The 17,841-nt window shown below is 41.4% G+C and overlaps 1 protein-coding gene across 6 annotated transcripts in view; it reads left to right on the top strand.

Moving 5' to 3' along the window:
• Positions 1-17,841, top strand: part of CLASP1 (cytoplasmic linker associated protein 1) — a 173,070-nt gene that overhangs the window by 69,952 nt on the left and 85,277 nt on the right. For 5 of the 6 annotated variants that reach the window (XM_069021036.1, XM_069021034.1, XM_069021035.1 and 2 more), the window contains 6 exons: positions 12,225-12,377; positions 13,331-13,404; positions 14,059-14,151; positions 15,473-15,618; positions 16,379-16,514; positions 17,227-17,297. In XM_069021036.1, the coding sequence (XP_068877137.1) occupies positions 12,225-12,377; positions 13,331-13,404; positions 14,059-14,151; positions 15,473-15,618; positions 16,379-16,514; positions 17,227-17,297 (673 nt within the window). The remainder of the gene's footprint in view (positions 1-12,224; positions 12,378-13,330; positions 13,405-14,058; positions 14,152-15,472; positions 15,619-16,378; positions 16,515-17,226; positions 17,298-17,841) is intronic. The other variant, XM_069021037.1, reaches the window with a different exon arrangement.

Genomic DNA, 17,841 nt, shown 5'->3' with positions numbered 1-17,841 from the left:
ACTGTAGTATCAGAATCAATTATTAAGTCCAACTTTCAGCCATGGCACAGATGGTTTTGGATGGCTGGACAACAGGCTTAAGTTTTACCTAGATGCAGGGACCTGAGGATGGTTGAAAAAGGGTGCTGAGCCATGGGGAGAAAGTGAACAGCAGCACTGACTGAGGCCAGATAAAAATGGGTTGGGCAGGATTATGTTAGACTGATGAGGACATAACTACTTGTTTCTTTAACTACCCTTTTTCTTTAAAAAGAAAAGGAGGAGGATATTAGTGCTTTTTGTTTAATAAAGTCTGAATAATAGTAATCATTTTTATCTGTGCTGTGACTGCATTGTTTATATTGCAAGTGCTTTGGGAAAGATGCTTTCTTTTTTGTAGCACATTAGAGTTCCCCTGCTTGCTCGGGGTTTCATGTTGCCTCTGAAATATGAATATCAAATTTTATAGGCTGAAATAATTAATAACAAAAGGCAGGAACGTTTCAGCAATGTGTTGACTCTACCTTTTTATCTGCTTTTCTCCCTCTGAGAATGACTTCTCTATTTGCAGTACCTAATGGTGGTTCTTTATGGGGAAGAATGTGGATGAAGGAGCATGGATCTACCTTTTGTTTTAAAGGTGTTGGGGAGTGGAGGAAACAAGATTCAGGAAAACAGAAGCCGTGCTCACTGTTAGTATCTTATAAGCTGTGACACGTTTTTGGCTTTGGTGCATTTTTCCCATGACTTTTTTCCTTGAGCCCATGGTTTTCTTAAATTGAGGCTTTGAAGAAGGTGAAGAAGGCCCAAGAAATGGATGTATCTCAGGAATCGGAGTTTTCCTCTTGTAAATCAGGCATTCAGATTGTGCTTATATTTGAAGCTTTATTAAATATCAGTCTGATTTTTTTAGGTTTTGTTAGCCAACCACATGGAAACCATGTTCTGTACTGAAGTATCTATCAAATAGTCTACTAATTGATATACTAAAACCTCTCCATGCTCGTTTGAAAACCATACAGAAGAAAATCTGAGATAATAGCAACTTTAAAAAAAAAAAAAATCCTGCAAAGTTCTGCATGCTCTTGGATTCACCTCCATCCCAAATGTATAGAGCTGGAAGCAGAATTTAGCCTAATGTGATGGTGATTAAATAAAGGAAATCTTATACTCTGATACATCATGTGCTCTAATTCTGACTTTTCTGCATGACCTGGAATCAGCTTCCTCATGTGTACTTGGCCTTTGTTTCCATTGCGTCAAAAAACTGGAACTAATCCTATCTAGATAATGCACAAATCTGTGCAGAGTAGTATTTTAAGTTATTGCCAGTGAACTAAAAATTCTAAAAATTACTGGAAAAGCATTTTTTCACTAAAAGTAAAACCTGTCCTATATTATCTACAATTTTCTGGTTTTGCATCTTAAAACCATTTTCTATGCTACCTTTGAAGTCACTGGTCTTGAGTGATCGTAATAAATACAATAAGATTTTTCTACAATGATCCTGAGAAAAGTGAGATGCTAGCTTTTCATTTACTGTGTTTATTCTCTTTTGAGACACTGGGGATAAAAAACAAATGAGCTTGATTGTCAGGAGACCATTGCTTCCCTCTGCTAGTGTCTGCCAAAAGGAGTGTGGTGTGAGTGGGGAATAGGTATTTCTCACCAGCTCTAAGGTGTTGCTGCTCTAAGGTCTGGCTGTGGTTGAATGCCCTCGTGTAGACACTGCAGAATCTGGCATGGGCTGCAAACATCTGCACTGGTGTACTGGTGCTGAAGCATGGTTTGTAAGATCCTGTGTGCATGCAGCTCTGCTTGCTCTCAGGGAGCTGAATTGAAGTGGTGGCGAGGCTAGAATCTTCCTGAGTCCTACTTTTATTAGTTAGGAGTAGGCAGAAACTCGTGCTTTTTAGTGCATCAGGAGAGTGCTGCAGCAGCCAGACGGTGCTGCTGAATATTCCAGAGAAGCGTCAGCATCAGTCTGGTTCCCCATCCCTTTCCTTTGCTAACAGCTGCAGTGGATGCTCTGGATATCACAGAGCCAACTCTTTAACTTAGTAGCCATTGTGACAAGAGCCCAGAGGCATGTCAGACCACTGTTTGGTAACCATTTCTGGCTATAGAGCATAGCCTGGATCATAAAATTCAGCTTTGAATTTTTCTTAAATGAACAAAACTTGTCTGTACATTTTTCTTGTATATGTGTCTTCACAGTCTGTAGTAATATGCATCTTTATAAAGATGAAGCATTTATTTATGGTAGAAATTCCTGGTCATCATGCTGGTCATGCCTGTTTTACTAGTTGATAATCTTTCTCAAAAGGCATGTAGGCTGGAGAAGTGTTGCTCCCTAGTTACCCTTCTGTGGTTTTTCTTTTGTCTCAACCTCCTGCAGTCTTGGACATTCTTATCTCACGATTATTGCCCACTGAGCATCTGACAGTATTTTAAATGGTCATCTAATTAAAGTATATTAATTATGCATCAGGCCAGGCGTTCTGGGTTGGAGTTGCTGATGTGTGATGTGTGTAACACTGTACAGTTTTTGCCAGTGTAGTACCCGTGTTCTTGCATTAGCCCTTAACCAGGCAGAGAGCCTTGGGACAGAAGGCTCCTCTTTTCTGTGGCTGTACAGGCTGTAGGTTGACAGCCTCATTTTTCCCTTCATTGTTCAGGGATAACTGCACCTATTTTGTTTCTTGGCTCAGAGGTGGCTGCTTGGAGAGTTTAGGATGCTCCACCATCTCGTAGGAGGGGCTATATGAGGTGCTGGGCGACATGTCTCTGTTAATGATTGTAAATAAACCTAAATGAAGGTACTGGAAAGGGTGGGTTCTGCAGCTTCCCCAGGTCCCTCCAGCACATCTTACTGTCTTAACTTCACCGACCCAGCCATCCTCTGAGACTTAACCTGAAAGGAAACAAGGCTGCAGCGTGGCATTTTTATCTCCTTGTAGATATTTCTAGAAAGCTTTCTGCTGAAGGACTTACGTGCAGTAGCAGGCTTTGCAGGATGTTCTGTGGTGGCTGGAAGTGGGATCTGCAGCATTTCTGCCCCCCCCCAAATGTGCTCTGTGTAACTGGAGGCAATAAGATACCTTTGCCTTTTTTTGTAACAGCTCTTTGTCCTAAAAATGTCAGGATGCTCTTTCCTTCTGAACACAGCTCTGCATGCTCCTCGTCAGTGTTTACACCTCAGTGTGCTGTGTGTGTAGAGAATGAGTGTCCCTTCAAGAAGTGATAAGTGATAACCGTAGAAACTGTAATTTCCTTGTGTTGACAATGATGAGTGTTGAGGCAGTCAGCATCGTGGTGAGCTACACTGGTCATAATTGCCCGAGGAGGCAGAAGGATCTGTGTAGGGAATGCCATTTGGGGAGTGCAGGCTGGAGAAGTGCCTCACCCTATGATGTCATGACAGCAGATGGTGCAAATAGCTGGAAATCTGGACCTGGGCTGTGGGGCTGGAGTCACCTGCCCTGCCTGCACATGGGGCTCCTGCCCTTTGCTGGTGAAAATCACTGTCCATTTGAAGGCTTCACATTGTTGGTATGCCTGATAATTAACTTACATAGGGTATAGGCAGTCCAGGTAAGACAAAATATCACCTCTCAATTCCACAGGTATCTCCTTGATCCTTCGGGTTTTGGCAAATAAGCCCCAGGTCACCGCCAGCAGGTGTCTCCCTGGGAGCTTGGTTTAGACTTGGTTGCTGTTTTCCTGTAGCAGTGCTGGGCACCAACCCTGGGAAATACAGAGAACTCAATTTCAGGTGTGGCTAAGCTTCAAGCAACCTGTCAAGAACAACTAAATTAAGAGTATTTTTTACTAATATGTTGTGATGTGATTTCTACTTTTCCCAAGCCATTTGCAAATATCCTTTTTTGAATATGCATAAAGCAGTTTTGAAGATAATATTGGGAAAATAAAAAAACATTTGTGGCACTGCTTGCATCTTTAGTAGGAGGAAGAGAAAGGGATCTGTACAAAAAACTGGTCAGGAATTAGAGCTTAATCTAGGCCCTGGCAATGCCCTGAAGTCTTCACACCCTTGAGAATGTCCCTCAGCTCTGTTTCAGTTTACTCACACATTAAAATAACAAAAAATACTTCTTGCTCTTGTTGAATGGCTCTGCCTTTTAGTCACATTTACGTAATTTTTAGAGCAAATACTGTGCAAAGCTGACCACAGACCTGGTAAAGGAGGCTGTTGCCTGGGGTGCTTGTAGTATGGATGGCCAGCAGCTGGGTGATGCTGATGCCCACTTTGCCTGCTACCTGCATCCTGACATTTGCTTGCTGCAAACACAGGGAGTCCAGGCTGTTGCCATAAGTTTTCCAGCAAATGCAGAGATGGAGGTGAGAGCAGGGAGGGGAAAGGTTCATTGATTGCTCTGTAACCTGACACATTCCTGCCATGTGTGCATATGGAAGTGGCACCTGAGAGAGCTCCTGTGCCTCTGCAGAATGGAATTTTGTGTCTTGTGAATGAAGGCAGAAGAATTCACTTTATTTTATGTAATTATTTGCATAAATAATTAAACTTCAGTAAGGATGAGGCAAAATCTTAACATTGGCACTGCAGTGCAGCACAGAGGATTAATATTAAAGTGGAAAAGTGTGGTTTATCAGCAGCTCAGGTATGAACAGAATACTGTGACTATGGGCCAATTCCTGCAGTTCTGTAAAAAGGTGTTTTCTGACTCTGAAAGATCTCCGTGAGCCATCCTGCATCAATAGCCTTTCTCCTTGATTGGTATCTCTAGGGCTCAGGGACCCACTTTGTGTCTTTTATCTCTGAAGCTTATGCTAATGAGAGCGCTGTCAGGAGAGACTAATAATGCCGTGCAATTTAAAGGGTATTTTCAAGGATCCTGAACAAAACTGGGGTAGCACCCCCAAAGACAGGCAGCAGGGAAAGCCACGGCCGTGAAACACAGAAACAATGCCTTGGTGTGGAGTGTGTTACAGGCTCTGAAATAGCTGGGATGTTTGTGAAGGCTGCGGAGATGTATGGACAGCCTGGCAGTGAATGGAGGGTAGGTGTCCCACAGGGCATAATGACGAACCTCTGGGCGACCACAGGGGTAAGTGCAGGGCAGGGAAAACCTGGTTTTGCTCTTTAAATTGAAATTTTATGTAAATCCGTGGGCTTTCGGGGTGGGTGTGTTTTTCCAAGGTATGCACTGTGGATTTCCTGATGCTCTTGAGGTCTGGGGGAAGGCAGTGTGGCTGGCTGGAAAAAGCACTGTGGGAATATTGTATTTCCAAGGATTACTTTGAGGAAAGCAAATCCTTATCTCTATCTCTTCTCCACTTTGATTTTGCCTTATGTACATGTCTGTGTCTGTCTCTCAATTATTGAATTTTTTAAAATCAGTATGGGGTAAAGGCTGTGTCTGTGCAGCTCCTAGCACATGGGTGTTTGATTCTTGTTCAGGTGTCTGTATGAACCATAGTAAAGTAATTGGTGAAACTTAGAAATCCTAGCTCTTAATGAATTTATTTCAGTTTTTGTTGCTTTTGTGAATTCTTTTGGCTGTTTGAGCTGGTGCTTTTCACTCAGTATTGTAGCTATTACATTGTCTCCTCTTGAGCTTTAATTTAATAAAGCTTGTAGGAGTGTAACATTTGTACCGCTGCTTTTCTAAATCTACTTAAAGCTAATGGAAACTTTCATATGGCTGAAAACTAAGTGACAGTTTCCCTAACTCTTACAAACACCCATTTCCAGGCATGTTAGCTTCATGAACAGGAGTTTCTAAAAACTTCCATGTGTTGTGTTCTTAGCTGTGCTAATGCTCATATGCTATTAGAGAAGGCATGCTATGGCTTGTTGATGTGATGGCATTACTACTGTCAACATTACGGTTTAGAAAGTTGTATTTTGAAGTAAACAGGTTCATTAAATCCTTTTTATTTGTCTCTTGTTTTCAAGTCTAGAAAGCTCCTGTTCTCAATCATCCCCACAGCCATGTGTCATGGCTACATCTTGAAGCCATCTGATTCCAGGATTGAAAATGTTAATGTCCCTCAGAAAAGTATCTAAAATCACCATGAGTTGCATGATTTCAGATCAGTCTTCTGCAGGACGATTTTGTTTGACTTACCAGGCCAGTCCCTGAGAGCAGATTTTCAATGTTGCCAGGGCTATTGCTTATTCTTGCAGATTGAAGTTGGAATTTACTTTCCATATGCTTATTGTGTCTGCCTGCTCTGGTGTTGGATGTGGTCAGGTCAAAGTGTACAACAATTTCCTCATACCAGTTTGGTGAAGTTAATTTTATCATACTGGTATGGGTTTAATAAATACAAGATTCTTCACTAACAGAAATGTGCTTTTTAATGATTTCTACTGCCTAAAAGTTGTTGTGTTTACAGAGGGATGGCAGGCATGAATACTGTGAAATTGCTGTAGTTGGGTGCTTGGGACTAAGCAGAACAACTGCCTATGTAAATACAAAGTATTTTAAGCAGAAGACAATTCCAAGTGCTACTTCTTCAAGGATTCTTCTTTTCCTTTGTGATAGGAAAGTTGAAGACCTGTTAGGTTCATTAGCTTGTGATTAGACAGAATGAGGCAGCAGGCAAGATGATGAGTGTCTCCTTTCCTGGCTAAGGAGGGAAAACTGAAGCATTTGGGATTAAGGAAAAGCACGTGGTGTTATAAGAATTATTAAAGCAAAAAGCATTTTGCACTTACCTGGCCTGACATTCTTGGCCTGGGTCTCTAAGAACCCCCTTACCTGTGGCTGATGTACATTGACTAGATTTGCATTGTTGAAACCTTATTCAGAAAAACTCCCACCCATAATGATGCAGATTCTAGTTTAAATAGTGTGGTATATAGGGTGAGATAAGAGAAAAAAGCCAAGGTACTGGGTGATATTCATGCCCTTGTTGTTGCTCAGCCCTTGAAGCAGTTCCTGCTGAAGTCAGGTTTTCAGGACTCCACTTCAAAGCCAGTTGTGAAGGATGATGAGACGGTTCAGCAAATAGTGCCAGAAGGCAGCAGCTGGGATGGGCTGGGACTGGAGCTGGTGACTGGGTCGACCTGGGATAACTGGATATGATGGGAGAGAGGGGGGCAGGTGGCATTGGGGGGGCTGACCAGGGTCACTGAGCCCAAGTGGGCAGCATTTAAAGGCTCAAAACACTGCCTGGTGTGGAGGGTGGGAAGGAGGAGCTGTGTCTGGGGCCAGGGGAGAGCAGCTGGGACACTGGGAGATGGCCAAGCAAGAAACCTTAATGACGTGCTGTGCCCGTGTACTTCTGCTTGTAGCTGCGACTCCTTTGTTTTTAAACATTTAATCCTGCTGAGGAGCATATGCACAGTCCTTTATCTCTAGTGGGTTATAAACTCATTTTCCTGGAGAAGCCTCTACAATGCTTATGTGGGAGTTGGACAGGCTTGCAGGTAAGCCGTGCATGGGTTTCATGTGTACTAATGGGAAGAGGCATTTAACCTCAGCTGAAGCTGTCTCCCTTGGACACCCACAGAGGGTGACAACAGAACTCACAGCTGGAAATGGGGGTGCCAGATGCTGCCCTGGGGGGAGGGCATGAACTGAGATGTCAAAGGGGTGTCTGTCTCAAAAATATGGTCCAGTGCTCATGGACTTGTGCCTGGCAGAAAGGAGTAAAGAGGAACACACCCTGTTTTCTTTGCATTGGTGGTTTTGCTGGTGTGTGTTCTGGGCTTTTAAAGGGCTCTCAGATCTTCAGGGAGCTGGGCTTTGCCCACCTAGTAAGGGTTGAGCGTGGAATTTGGAAGTGCTGTAACGTATGTCAGATTTAGCAGCTACCTGCCTGCTCCTGGTGGAGCATGCCATAGGAAGGGTGAGGAGGAAGGTTCCTCTGGTGTCATCCACTTTCATCTAAACCCAAAAGGGGGATTCTTCTGAGATTGGTGCAGGTGATATATGCAAGAAGTACCCATCTTGCCTTTGTCAGCTGCACTGATGCTTGGAAATGGAACAGATGAGGAGTGGGCACAGTGGGCCCAGGACAAGTTTAGGCCTTTGCACAGTCTAATCTGAAGACCATAGCGGGGCATTTTTGTTAGGAACAGGATAGGATGGAAAGCTCTTTTCCCAGTCTGTCGTCACTGTGGAAAGCTGTCTTCTCTAAAGTTTACAGACAAATAACTAAAAGATTTGGATCTGACATCCTAAAGTTTTTAAAAGCCAGAAATCATCTTTTTTCATTGGAAAGGACATTTGAGACTGTTTTAAAAGGTCCCAAGCGGGTGGTGCAGGCAAGGGAAGTGCTGGCCCTTGTTTACCATGGTTCTGAATAGCTAGTGCAGCCTCTTCTCCCCACCTTCACCTTGCCCAGACCTGAAGGGGTTACATTTTAAAATGAATAATGACTGAATTTATTCGTCATGGACAAATGATGACAGCTGTTGAGATGCTCCTGTTAGCGCTTCCCAGGGGATAAAGTCAGGCTGGTTCCTAGTGCAAGCCAGCCGAGCCAGGCAGACTCAGCTCATCTTCATCCTGGATTATTTGTCCCGGGTTCCCCTCACTAATAGGGAATTTCCTCCCTAGAAGTGAACCAAAGTTTCCTGGGCTGAAATGGGTGTTGATAAGAATCATGCAGATCTGCAGCCGTAGAGAGAGGACAGAGGGCATGGCTGTTTAAATCCACGTGTGAAGACAGCATGCTTAATGAATCCGAGGGGCAATGATTGATTATGTTCTGGACTGAAAGCCGCGGCGCTCCGTGAAGCACTCTTACATCTGGGCACGCTATGGAAAATATGAAGGAATGTTGAGGAAGCTTATTTGCAGAAGGATATGTACTTGTAAGCAATTTTTTTTTCTTCTTCTTAAATAATGTAAAGGAATTGAAAAATGTAAAGCAGATTGTCTTCTCTCTTTCTCTGAGACAGCAGAGTGGCGAGCAGACAAAGGCCTCTTTTATAAGGGCATGTCTTTGACAGAGAGTACTCTAAGGTCCTTATAAATGAGCACTGGGGGTGTCTTGGGATGGGAGAACATCAGTGGTTATTTAATGTTAGAACGGGGCACCAATTCCACTTCAGTGCACCTCGGCTGGTGTCCTGAGAGTTACACCCATGCTGAATTTGCCATTTGTCGATACGCTGAAAAATACGATCCCAGTTCAAATGATTATTATGTGCAGGAATCCATGGGTGGCAAAAAAAAAGGGGGGGGTTTAACAATAATGTATAATAACTTCGTTTTCTGTTCTTTTCTGTACTCCCATGTTCAGGTTCCTTTCTGTTCTTTGTTTCTCTTTCTGTTCTGCACACGTGCTGCTGGCAGACTTGATGTGCAGTTCTGGTGTTGTCATTCTGCACTGCTCGGATGAGAAAATGATGTTGGGTTATTGAAGGGATATTCTGGTTTGATAAATACATAGTGCTTAGTTTGCAGACTTAATGAACAGGAAGATGTGATTATAATCCAGTCATCCCCAGAACTGTGGGTGGACTGGTTGGATTTTTGGAGTGTTGTATTTTGCTAATGCTCAGAAAAGCCTGTTTTAGAAAGAAATTGTAGTCTATTTAGTTGCTAAAATGCTACAGGAGTGCAATGCTTTTAATATCTGGATTTTTTAGTTTTATTTATTATATGAAATAGCAAACCACACCCTCTTCTCCTTTCAGAGGGCTGAGGCTTTAAAAATGCATATAGAAGAGGAAGTGAGTTAACTAAGGCTGCATGTAGATAGCCTGAAATGCAGCTGATGGAGGATTTTATTACCTGATGAAAAAGGTGATGAACTAGTAAAAGTATATTTTGTTTCAAATATGACTGACTTTCTCCTGGCTGTTAAGACATATATGGCAAATAATAGTTTGCTAAATATTTACATAGGAGCTTTTAAAATAAGTGCAACTGGGACAAGTTTTGCTTCAAAGTTTTTGGATTGAATGGCTGTGCAAGTCTTTCTGAATCACTTAAACCCCTTCCTAGAGGCTTCAGAGATTACAGATTTTAAAGTCTATTTTGATCTGCCCTGACCTTGGTGCAACTCACACAAAATAGTGCTTTTTGAAATAATTCATGTTTGAACTAGACTGTGTCTTTTGGGGGAAAAAAAATCAATTTTGATTTTTAAGAACTGCCTGTGGTAGAATTCACTGGGTGACACACCTTGTAACTCAACAGAGGGTCAGCCCTGTGATTATTGCAAAAAATGGGGGGGGAGCAGGGGGGTAGAGAGGAAAAAAAAAAGGCTACTCAAAATTTAATTTCTTTTTAACCTCCAGCCAGTTGCCTTGCTGTATATTCTTCTATTAGGTGAGAAACAGTATTAATAAATCATGTTGGAAAACTGCGTTAATAAATCTTCAGTAGCTGTGTTAACACAGGATATAATCAAACAACTTATTAGGAGTCTGGCTAGACTAAACAATCTCTTGCAGAGAATTTTCATTTAATTGAATTAAAAACATATTTTCTAATCCTTTAATCATTCTCATGATTGTTCCCTGAGCTCTTTTCAAATTATTTTTGAATTACATATGTCAGAGCAAGACTGGTGTCAATAGGGAGGCAGCATGGTCTCTATGGCTGCCTTCAGGCACTGTGTTAAAGAGACAGCCCACATCCTAATTGTGGCTTATATTCTCTTTAGCTGTGTGACCTGAAATTTATCTAAGTTAAAGTTCTTATGTTCATTTTTGCCTTGTTCACTTTTGCCTGAGCAACAGCACAAGTACCAGTTACTATTTTACCTCTTTCCTTTAGAGCTGCTTTTTTTTCCCTAGCCCTTTCCCGTACTCCAAGACATCTTGAACATCAGAATCAAGGGGGAAGATGTCCTTTTCCACCTTTTAAAACTTTTTGATGCTTCTGTGTACCTGCCGTGTCAGTGTTGTGCTGTCATTGGAGTATGGCATCATGTGCAGAGCTGCATATTAGAAATGGGGTGTGTAGGTTTTTAGATGATCTGTGATAGTTCTCCTGTGTCCAGCTGCTAATAAGCCAGTGCCACTTAGGGCAGAGAAAAGTGAAGGTGGTTGGACTGAGAAGAAAACAGGCTTTTCCTTCTGCTCTTTTGCCTCCCCTAGAATATGCCTATACTGTTACCAAGTTATTTTTTTACTTTCAGAAAGCTCAGCCTGTGTTGAATTTCACTCATTAGTGCCTAGCTAGGAGCTTGTATTTGTTACTAGATGTTCCAGGATGCTTTCCTGAGCAGGGATGGATTAAAGCACCTGCTTGACTTTTTGCCAAGTGAAAATTGTGAAGGAAATGTTCCTAATCGGGTGGAGAGTGGGTGTGTACCTCAGGCTGTTGGAGAGGGATGGACATGAAGCCAGTCTCAAATCTTGAATGGAATGTTCGTGTTGAGAGGCCAAGTGATGGGGGCTGAGCTGGCTTTCTGGCCTCAATAATTACATGTTCCATCTATATCAACTGCCCAACTGCTTTGTCACCTTTCAGCCTAAGGCTGTTTTTTCAAGTGAATTAACTAATCTGTGTAAAACTGCAACATAAGCAGTCCTTCGGAATTGAAGTGACCTTGACTGAGAATAAAAGTGGCAGTAATTCATTTTACGTTAATTTGTGTTTGCGTTTGGTGGTAGAGGCTAAAGTTGGATGTACACAGAAGGTTCTGTAAGGTTTAATGCACCTTATATTTATGTTTTTATGAATTTGAGGAAATTTCTTGTATTTCCTTATAAGGAATCTCTGGTGTTAATTAAGTTTAAGGGGATTTGTAGCTCCAGATGAGTCTGTGATTAATGGTCTGTGATTTATCAACATCATGGGTGTTGCCATGTGAACTTTTCTGGGTTATCCTGTTTGTCCTTGGTCTGGTGCAGGCCGTTGGCAGGTGTGTGACAGGGCAGCCTCTTCTGCCTGGTCCCCTCCACTCTTTGATCTTGGATTTGCTTGTGGTCTTACTTTCACTACAGTCCATGTCAAAAGAGCTTTTGGAGACATGAACATGAGAGTCTGTCAACACCCCAAGTGTTATCTGGGGCTTGCATCTTTCTGCTGTAGATTTGAAGTTTGTTTCTTTCATCTGAATGCATTCATTGAAAGAGTTTATAACACAGTGGCTGCAATAGTGAAGGCTTGGGTTCAGTGAGCTGGTGGTATTCCATGACTAACTGGATTTCCAGCATGAGGACACTGCTGAGATGAGGGCTGGCAGAGCAGGCTGGAAAATGTAGCATGTTTGTCGTAACATGGGCGTGTTCCTTGGGACATCCCTTTGCTTCATTGGACTTACAGCTGAGTGTGGTTTCTTGGCAGATAAAATTTTTGATGATGAAGACTCCGTGGATGGGAACAGACCTTCCTCAGCCAGCTCCTCTACATCTTCAAAGGCCCCTGCAAATTCACGCAGAGTTGGGATGGGCACTACCCGCAGACTTGGCTCTGCAGCTCTGGGCTCCAAGTCTTCAAGTAAGCCAAGAGGCTGTATGAATTGATGTGTCTATGAAGTATTTACAGTGTTTATATTGAGCTTGTTGCAAGCACTTTCAGACTGGCCCCCAGAATCCAGTAACAAATTTTTCCCTATGCAATCATTGTGTTTGTGTTGTCTGCATGCCACAACCAAAGTCTGGTAGGACGAATCTCTAAACAATCCCCACATACCTGTAATTTATTTTGCGTTCTGTGGGAGGTTGCACCTGTGTGGTTGTGCACTGAGGGCTATGAGTAAATCATGTTGGTGCTCCAGTGTGTAGATTTTTGCCTTTGTAGTTGCAGCTCTATCTGAACTGAAGCTGCTTATAGCTACACGCCAAACTTCAGCCCTTGCAGTCTAAACCTAGCACATTGTCTTTCTTCTGAGACGTTTGGGCATTGCTGGTAATGAAGGTGCAGAAAGAAAACTGAACAGTCATTCTAAATGTGAGCAATAATTCTACATGTAGTTCTAATTCTATATGTGTCCTAGGGAAATGGAGAAAGTTCCCTATATCAGACAGTCTCTAATCTGATTAGTATTCCAGAGACTATTTATCTTCCTTATCATTCATCTGTTTGTGCACCTGTCAGATCTCCACCTTCATCTATTATAGATGGGATTAAATCCTTTAAAATAAAATCTCCCATATAATTAAAGTAAGTATTCCCTTTCATCTTTCAGACTGTGTCCCCTAACTGTTGAGTGACTACTGTAATGACTTCCCTAATGTGCCCTCTGTGCCTATGAGTTGAAGGATGCCATGAATGTCTAGCCAGTGCCTGGCATTGAATTTCCCTGCCTCTGCTTTCATTACATCTGCAGCACTCAGAGGCTGCATGGGTAGTGAACTTTCTCCTGATTAAGTGCCTTGATAGCTGGTGGTTTCTTAATTGATTCTCTTGTTGATAACAAGATTGAAACGACTTTTTCATTTGTGTGTCAGCAGCCAAAGAGGGAGCAGGTGCTGTGGATGAAGAAGACTTCATTAAGGCATTTGAAGATGTCCCAACGGTTCAGGTAAGTAGAATTACATGTTAAACCACACTGTACTAAAAATCAGAAGGTGGATACAGGCCACTGGGAAATTGTGCTTCATTGTAATATTAGCAAATCTTTAAGGGGAAAGCGGGTTAGAAGTTGAAGGGAGGCAAGTTTTAAATGGTGGTGTGTGCCAGTAGTTTGTGTGAAACCCTCTGGGAACTGCAAGCATTAAAGGTGACTTGTGTCTCAGGGATTGCTGCTGTTTGTGAGTGTGACAACTGGACCATGCACGTTTGCTGATTTAGCTGGATAGCTGAGATGCATCACGTATTCCCTTTCCTTCACTGGAGCTTTATATTTGGGACAGCTGAACAGCACATGTGTCCACTCATGATCTTCTGTAGGTTTTGACTAATATAGCCAGCAGTAACTGCAGGAATGCTGCTTAAAATTGTGAAACTATAGTAAAATAATGAAAGATGATCCTTTAATCATTTTGTGATAATTTTTAAATTTTTGGTTGCGGGCAGTGGGTGTAAATTCTGTGCATTATGCAAAGCCAGTTGTGTCCAAGGCTAGCACATGATGTTTAAACATTGAGGAGCAAAGGACACGAATGTAGTTGGGAAGTGATCTGATTTTATGGAGTAAATCCTGCATTACAGTGCTACTCTGTATTTCAATCTGTAGATTTATTCCAGCCGGGATCTTGAGGAATCCATAAACAAGATCAGAGAGATCCTATCAGATGATAAACATGACTGGGAACAGAGAGTTTCTGCGGTAAGTAGTGAATTTAGATAGGATCTCTATTAATATAAGCTTTTTCTATGCTGAGCTTGACCCCACTGAGGGTGCTGAGAGAACCTCAGACTAAGGCTGGAATGTAGTTTTAGTGGTGAGCACCTGTTATGTTCCCCCAAACTTGAGGGAAATGTTTCCTTATGAGAGTGAATTTAAGCCACATTTGTGGGGGAAATTGCTATTTGATATATAAGAGTCTGTTGAGACAGCATCAGGTTGAACTAGAAGTCATGCAGCAAATCCAGATGCAAAGCTAGAAATTTGCTAGCAGGTGCTAAAATCAAAATGTCAAGTCTTATTCAGAATATCTTAAAACTTACCTGATAAGGCAGAAGATTACTTTGCTTACAGAGAACTTACTTAAACTTCTGCAAAAAGAGGTGTAAAATAATTCAGCAAGAGTTTACACACTTAAGTTTTGAATAAATAAATGACTGTGGGAAGTGTGAAAGTGGAAAATTGGATGTTATATGCATGTCAAGACCGAGTTTTATTTACTGAGGTGAGCTGTGTTTTCCTGATATAAATAGATGCATGGTTTTGTCTACACAGTAGACTTTCATCACTGGTGTTATAGCTTTGCCATGTCTGTCAAACCCTGTATTACAGATCTGAGTGGCAGACTGGGCTGATTCAGCTTGCTTCTGTTTAATTTTATTTCTGTACTGAGTACCAGGGAGCTGAAATTGAGGCCATGTGCAGATGCATTGGTGCACGGGAGGGCCTGTGAAGGTGTCAGAGGATTTTCTGTAGGAAGAGATGGCGGTTCCTGCAATATTAATAGGAAATTTCCCATTTTGTTGGGGTCAGGGTTCCACTTCTGTTAGAGCCAGATAACTGTTTTAATGAAGTCAATGGACACATTCTGGATATAAGTCAGTATTACTCAGGCCTGAATGTGAACCATGCCCTTTAAGTCTAGATATCTTTTTAACACAAGGATTACCTAAACATTACAAGCTGTTGTAAATAGGGGAACGAAGGGGAATGTTTAAGGTACCTTTTGGTTTAAAAAATAATGTTTGGGTTATTAACTATACAGTTTGAGTAGCTGTATGCAACACTTCTGGATTTCTGTAAGTTAGAGTGTTTAGCTTATTGTACTTCGTATGCAACTAACTATGGGTTGAATATAAGATAGGAAATAATAAAATTGTTTGGACATCAAGAATCAAGTTCCTCAATGTGTATTGAGGAATAATTGCACAAGTAACCTGGAACCAGGTATTGGTCCTGAACATAACTGTCTGTATATTTACTGCTCATTAACAGTCACTGATTTCTTTTATGCTCCTAACAGTTGAAAAAGATCCGCTCCTTACTTTTGGCTGGAGCTGCAGAATATGATAACTTCTTCCAACACTTAAGACTTTTGGATGGAGCATTTAAATTATCTGCTAAAGACCTGCGGTCTCAAGTCGTACGAGAGGCTTGTATCACATTGGGGTAAGTTTATTTTCTACGTGTGCTTGAAATGTGATACAGAAGAAAAGGAACCAGTCACTGGTTAAAACACAATTAGGATGCAGCTTGTGCTGCTAGTGCTATATAGGTAAAGGTAGAACATGATTTTTCTGCATCTCTTTCAAACCCCACCCATGTAGGCCACTAATTGTAATTCTGCCAAGCTGTGTTCCTGAGAACTAAACAATGCTGGTGTGGGATACACAGAATGAATGAGCAAGCCATGCCTTCATGCACAAGTAGGGCAACATTGAACAATAAAGCTGAAAATGTTTATGTTTTGTTGCAGTTTGGATTGAGCTAGTTTTTATTTCTGATGATCTATCCTTTGTGAAATACCTCAAGAAAAAGGGTGCTACAGTGTTTCTGACTTTTTTTTTTAAGTTTGTGCATATTTAGGCAAAATAGGGAGCTTCAGAGAAGTTGAAATATAAACTAACCAAAAAATACTCTATCAACTTGATCCCACTTGTTTGATAATAGATTTTTAGCTGTGCTAGTTATTTTATTCTATGCTGACCTTACTGTTTCTCAGGGTTCAGATGAATATAGAACAAAAGTTTGAAATGAAAGGAAAGGAACTGTTTTTTGAAACATGGTGTTATCTGTCCTTTGGAGTTGGAGAGGAGGTGACAGTTGCAAAGATTGAGATGTCAGATGTGCTTATGTCAGATGTTCTGTACAAGTCTGACTTGCTTAATCTTCAGCTCACTTACCAGCATGACTTCATTCTGTTTTTCAGACATCTGTCATCAGTTCTGGGAAACAAGTTTGACCATGGGGCAGAAGCCATCATGCCAACAATTTTTAATCTAATTCCAAATAGTGCCAAAGTCATGGCCACTTCTGGTGTTGTAGCAGTTAGATTAATCATTCGAGTAAGTATACATCAAAAGAGAACAGTGTTATAATTTCCAAATACTGCAGTGTTTCTGATGAAAAATGAGTGCTGCTGCAATGAAAATTAGATTAAGTGCCTAATCTACTTTTCTGATAGTGCTGGGCTTGGCTGTCTCAGATGTTGTGCAGCCTTGTGCAGATGATGCTTGTTAAGCTCTACCAAAATAGTAGGAGAAATGTTTCTTTTTGCAGGGCAAGATATTTCCATCTCTCTTAAGAGCTGAGCAAACGTTTTTCTTTGAAAGGGTTTTAGACCAGCCTTGCAGCACAGACTCATCCTCTTAATTATGCTCTAAAATACCTCACAGACTGTCCATGTTTCCCAAAACTATTAGTTCCTGGTGGTGACATCTGCCTAGTGATTCATTGGGTAAGCTGTAGGTAGCCTGATGTCTCTCAGGGTGTCACCACTGGCAGTGTAGATCCTCCTGCAGTGACTTCAGCTCCTTGACTCACTAGAAAGTGTCACTATGGAAGAAAATCAAGTATCTGTTAAGTATTTTAGGTGATAAATTGTAAAATACTGTCCATATCTGTTAGTGTTCCTTTATCTAGCAGTTCTGTTTTTAAGAATTGAACAGCAATAAGGATCTGCATACTGAGCTCAGGTGGCTGAAGGAGATGGTCTTTCAATCTATGGAATTGTTGTGTAAAGATTTCTTCCTGTTCTTGTTGTTTGTTTCCTTCCAGCACACGCACATCCCTCGGTTAATACCCATCATAACCAGTAATTGTACCTCCAAGTCTGTTGCAGTTAGAAGGTGAGAATTCAGTTTGTCTTTACTGGTTTTTACTAGTAAATAGGTTCATGTGTGCTTTCTGAAAATGTGAATGTATTTTTTCTTATTTGTGAAAAGGGTTAAACACACACTTATTTATTATAACATGAATCTCATTCTCCTCCATGATTTGAGTTCAAATTCAAAGTCAGCTATTCTGTATAAACTGCATTACTGCAAAGAGGAAAAGGCATTTTTCCACAAAGGCTTTTAAGTTACTAATCCTTGTCCTTACATATTGTTATAACAACAAATTATTTTGGCATTTTTGCAGACACGTTCCTATTCCCCACTGCTACCTGTTACAGTGACTTGTTTTCTTAGAGCCAGTAAATCACTCTTGTGTGAAAGCATCATCTGGAAGGGAAGTTGGACTGCATGGTCTAATGGTCCTGTCTGCACTCAGATTTTAAGTGCTTCAGCCCACTACCTCACTGGGAGGCACTTGCCTCCTCCATATACATTATCTGGTTCTCTTTGAGTTAGACCAAAGGAAGGGCTTTGTGGTTGCTGCATTTGGGGACAA

Source organism: Aphelocoma coerulescens, chromosome 7 (assembly GCF_041296385.1).
Source record: "Aphelocoma coerulescens isolate FSJ_1873_10779 chromosome 7, UR_Acoe_1.0, whole genome shotgun sequence".
NCBI classification, from domain to species: Eukaryota; Metazoa; Chordata; class Aves; order Passeriformes; family Corvidae; genus Aphelocoma; species Aphelocoma coerulescens.
This window is presented reverse-complemented; position numbering and strand designations above follow the sequence as displayed.